Source organism: Portunus trituberculatus, chromosome 40 (genome assembly GCF_017591435.1).
Source record: "Portunus trituberculatus isolate SZX2019 chromosome 40, ASM1759143v1, whole genome shotgun sequence".
NCBI lineage: Eukaryota > Metazoa > Arthropoda > Malacostraca > Decapoda > Portunidae > Portunus > Portunus trituberculatus.
In genome coordinates, this window is record NC_059294.1 from 5,330,001 (window position 1) to 5,335,000 (window position 5,000).

Consider the following 5,000-nt stretch of genomic DNA (forward strand, 5'->3'; position numbering starts at 1 on the left):
TTAGGGCTTTCTTTAAGAGTAGAACAAGATACTTCTCTCGATCCTTCCCTTCCCATCCTTCTCTGTTCCTATGGCCAGTGTACTGACGTGGGCATCTTGGCTTTAGGTTAAGTCAGTCTTAATCTACCTTGTGCTACCTTGTTCAGAAATGCGAATGTTACCTACTGATTGCCTCACATTAGCACGTGTTTATTGCTCTTACATTCTTGTACTATGATCACCTACATTTTAGTTTCCCTATTAAAACAGTTGACTTTTTTTCAGATAACTCAAGATGGACGACGAAGGCTTCCCTCTGCTGTCGCCAGGAGCGATGCTGCAACCCTCCGAGGATCGGGCAGATTCCATCGATCAAGAGTCCGGAGAGGCAACAGGCCGCAGGGTTGTAGTCCTGAGAAAGACTCAGCCCAACACTAGACCATCGTGGGCCGAGTACTCGTTTGCTCGTTCTCGTCTCTTGCACGGTTCCCTCCACCGTAGACGCGAGGCACAGCGCATACCCAGCATTCCTCGCAGCATCACACTTCACCATGAACTTCCCCGAGTGCCGCCTCTTTGGACCCAAGAGCTGCCCTGTCCTGATTGTCTGTGCGTGCCGCCGCGCATCAACCCAGAAGGAGCAGATCTCAGGAAGGCTGTGTCGAAGGTGCCCTTCAGAGTGCCACAGGCTCATCCCAAGGCAAAACCCAAGGAGAAGGAAGTGACAATCAGTATATGGAGAGAGTTTTGCCGAGGACCGCTGGTGTACGAGGATGCCAACTCTTCTTGGAATGACGTTAAGGACACGTGCCTGTTGTGGCCGCATCTGCAGGCATTGTTTGGGAGCAATGATTTGATGGTGCCGTTGTTCTGTGTTTGTCTGGTGCGGCTCGTGCTGCTCATGCTGAAGGTGTTCGTGCCTTGGATCGGCCTCCAGCTGTCCTACTTCCACCTGCTGTACGTCCACATCAAGATCCACATGACTGGGGAGAAGAGAGGCGTACAGCCGGTGTTCGTGGGCCCGGCCAGCCAGGGGCCGATCATCTACAGCATCAGGCACCTGTGGTGTCCCTACTGCAGGTACAACAAACAGTGCAAGATTTATTCAAGCTATTTTGACAAATTATTGCGGGAGAGACAGAGCATGGCCACGACATAGCAGGCTGTCTCTTCTAGCGTGACAGAGTTTGTAGAAAAGAGGTTTTCCATGGTGGTTTAGAGTGACAGGCGCGACGGATGTGTCGTGTCGCGTCATTATCCCAGGAAGTGTGGCGAGCTGACGTAAATCCGATTATAAGAAAATTCTCGCCGGATACGTTGAGGCGCTGAATGGAAGATGCGGCGCACCGCCATGTTCGGTGGATGATGGGGAAGATTACCTTGAATATCTTGTCTGAACCTCTCGCATTTATTGCAATAAATAGCGTGAAGGTGTGATGGTGGTGGTGGTCCGGAGTGCATCCCGGCGCCGCCTCTGCCCACTCTGCGTGAGTGGGACGAGATGGTGAGTCGGCGCCGGCTGGAACACTCAAGTTGTTCCATCACTGCACAGCACAGTGCTGGAACACCTGCACACATGCAGGCACCGTCATGATGAGTGGTAGGTGTGTGTGTGTGTGTGTGTCGGGCATACTGTTACTATTAAATAATGCATATCATCACTATGTAATTATCCTTTTATTGCTAACAACTGCACTTGAGTCTGGAGAGAGAGAGAGAGAGAGAGAGAGAGAGAGTGTGTGTGTGTGTTTTCTAGCCTAAATCTAGGGAAAACGTATTTATTTGAAGTAGTTTTTTTTTTTTTTCTTCAGTGTTTTTGTTTTTCCTGTTTACTTTAATAATAACCAGCACCCCTTGTCACCGAGGTTAATGTCCGTCATCCTTCAGAGAGATGAGCTCTCTCTCTCTGCGCCCTCCCCTGCCTCGCTCCCCGCACCGTGGCCTGCGGGTGCGGCAGCCCCGCCTACCTGATGCCATCTGTTATCAGTCACACGAGCGTCGTTTGTTCTTTTTTTTTCCTTTTGTCACTAGATACTGAACAGCGTCAGATGCTGAACGCGAATTATTTCAGTTCTCTCTACGTATTCATTATAAGGTCAAAGTTATGGCGCAGATCACGTGGCCGCCACAACTACTGCCGCGAACCAGTAAGCAATAGAGGCACCTCCGCGAAGAAGGGACAAAGCAGGGGACAAAAAAGTGTATCCCTGTCCGTGGCAGCGAGGAAGGGTTGTGCAGCCGCCAGCCGAGTCACCCTCGTGACGACACTCGCCCTTGAGAGAAGGGTTAATGTTTGCTGCCGAGGTGGCGGAGAAGAGTCTGCTTATCACAGTGCTCTTACTATCACATCAGATTGTTATCACCGACGCCGGTATCAATTATTGAAATAAATATTAACATACGTCATTAGTAGAAAATTATAGCAAATGAATCCATTAGAATAACACCAAGAAGTGTCTGCATCGCCGCAGCAGCAGGTCAGTCTGAGTGTGTGAAGGCGTGAGCGGTCACCTTGTCAGCGGAGTGCCTCCTCGCGTCCCTTCACTCTATATGGGAGGCGTCCCAGGTTCCCAGGGGCAGGAGTTCCTATGCCCTGCCGAGATTGCCACGTACCGTCTTTTGTGTGCTAATTAAGTGGGTAAAGAATGGCAACAGTGGTAAAGCAAACGTAGAGGATGATGAAAACGCAAAGAGCGAGCCATTTTATTTCCTGAAGCGACAGGTATTTCCTCCCGCAGTGTGGTGTTAGGATAAGAAGGCAAACCACAGCACACCATAGCAGAGTTTGACAGTGGAGGAAATGAAAGTGGCAAGACTGGATAACACAACCATTTCTGCGATAGTCAGTGTGTGTGTGTGTGTGTGTGTGTGTGTGTGTGTGGAGACGTAGAGAGATGGTGGGAGAGGGTGACGACTAAAGGAAGTAGTGCTTGTAACTGCCTATACACATAGAGAACGGAGTCAGTCGAGGGGGAACTCAATACTCGTGATATTCTCAGACACTGAAGAGCAGGAGGAGCCGGCGTGTTCCCGGTACCTGTTTATTGCGCCTTGTGTGTGGCGCCTCCCTCTTGTGTGATAATATAAGGGAGATGTTCACAGGGGCTGGTAATACATTCTAAATTTCTATATTGTAGTACTTGTGGTATAGTTGTAATAATAGTACAGTGACAGAAGTGTTGTTGTTTTTGTTACCACTATGCTTTTATTGTTGTTCATTCCTGTCAACTTAGTCATCATCAAAGCTGCGAGAGATCATTGTGTCTTTGTTTTCGGGGGCTACAAGTCTTGCCTTGGTGGGGCGATGGTGCTCGTAGTGTGGTGAGTGGGAGGCCTGGTGTCCATGGTGGTGAGCGTCGCGGCTTTTTGCACACGGAAGGGCTGCGAGCTATTCACTGATGGATTTAGCCTCAGGTCTCTGCATGGGAGGGATGAAGTTACTCTTCTTACCATGATGCTTGGGACGATCTTTATAATGCCTTATGTTTAACTTAGTTTAAATCATAATAATGGATAACATACAGTACTGGAGGTAGTTAAGCAACAAACATTGTTCTTTTATTAATGCAGTGCATAATGGTTTGGCAACATAATACTGATATTTAGATAGACAGAAGGCAACATCAGTACTCGATAAGACAGCCTTGTCACTTATCATTCAGCGTGAGTGAACTGTCAGCCTGCTAGTAGGCGAGGTCTAACTCTCTGTGGTGCTGAGGCTTGAGGACACGGACATCCTTGGCCAGGTACACTGTGACGCCGTTCTGCTTCCCTTGGCCAGTGGCGAGTGATGCAGAGTGGTGCGGCACCATGATGACGAAGTGGCCTTCCCCCTGGGCGGCACCGGCACTTGGTAACCTGTACATCAAGAACGGGTCATTCCTGAAGAAGCCATAAGGCAAAACGTTAGATGAAACTTTCGTCTCGCCAGACGCTGAGGTTGTTGCCTTAGAAGAGTCTGTCCCGCTGATAACCTCAGTTAGTATTTCGTTGGGCTCCTGAAGCTTCGAATCAACATCCGCGGGGGCGCTTATTGGTGCAGGGTCTTCAGTAACTTTCGTGAGTACTTCCTGCATGCTGGTAGGCTTTGGTGCCTGCGCGATGGGGGCAGGAGTAGCAGATAGGACACGGTGAGGGAGGCTAGGGGCAGGAGATGCAGGCTGAGGAACAACTAAGGTGTGTTTCTTTGCAACTGCCGAGAGAAGAGACGGAGGCTTTGTAGCTATTTCAACTGTTTCCATACTGTATTTTTCTTCGATCGATGGCTGGGAGTGGAGGTTGGACCCAGCCTGGACGTTGGCAGGTAAGTGCAAGCCTTGAGTATAAAAGGGGGATGCCGTGGGTGCATGTGTCACTTGTGGCTGGTAACCATAGCCAGCAGTGTGGTGGCCCTTGCCAAACTGCAGCTCGGCCGCCTGCGTGCTTCCTGCCTGGCCGTTGTGCAGCTTGATGAGCAGAGGAATGCTGGGGGCAGCGATACCCGCCCGCTGTCCAGCGAGATAGGCGGCGGTAGGATTGGTAGGGATGGCAGGAAGGTATCGCTGATCCAAGGAGAGGGCCGACGTCTGCACTCTAATAGGATTAATGGAATCCAGGAGGTGTGGGTGGCCCCCTGCAAGAGTCAGGAGGGACATCACGCACACCTGCACCGATATGGGAGAGAAAAGAGGCATAAAATCATCAATGAAATTGTACTCAAAGAAAAGAAACAATAAAAATCACGCGTCAGCCTGTGATGCCAAAACATAATTAGTGTCCATCTGCAAATTTTCTACAACAAATCGCACGCGTGCGTGTCAGTGTTCAAGCGGCATGCCGGTATGGGTGTGACAGCGTGAGGCGCCAGGTGATGAGCCGCCTCAACGCCCACCTTCCCAAGATGAACTACTCTAATAAACAAGAGCCAGAGCTCGCTATTCCTCACTGAACAAAGTGCGGCTGTGTTCACCGTCACCCGCTTTGTCACCTGACAGGCAGGATTACACTCAGGTATTCAGATGCTTGGTAAAATGTTACGTTTT

At 50.0% G+C, this 5,000-nt stretch overlaps 2 protein-coding genes across 5 annotated transcripts in view; one reads left to right on the plus strand and one right to left on the minus strand.

Moving 5' to 3' along the window:
* The window catches only part of LOC123516167, a 5,312-nt gene extending 3,675 nt beyond the window's left edge, over nt 1–1,637 (plus strand). For all 3 annotated transcript variants that reach the window (XM_045275330.1, XM_045275332.1, XM_045275331.1), the window contains exon 2: nt 265–1,637. In XM_045275330.1, the coding sequence (XP_045131265.1) occupies nt 275–1,138 (864 nt within the window). In that variant the 5' untranslated portion in view covers nt 265–274 and the 3' untranslated portion in view covers nt 1,139–1,637. The remainder of the gene's footprint in view (nt 1–264) is intronic.
* Nucleotides 1,638–3,513: 1,876 nt separating this feature from the next.
* Nucleotides 3,514–5,000, minus strand: part of LOC123516124 — an 8,181-nt gene continuing 6,694 nt past the window's right edge. For both annotated transcript variants that reach the window (XM_045275232.1, XM_045275231.1), the window contains exon 2: nt 3,514–4,622. In XM_045275232.1, coding sequence (XP_045131167.1) covers nt 3,663–4,613 — 951 coding nt within the window. In that variant the 5' untranslated portion in view covers nt 4,614–4,622 and the 3' untranslated portion in view covers nt 3,514–3,662. The remainder of the gene's footprint in view (nt 4,623–5,000) is intronic.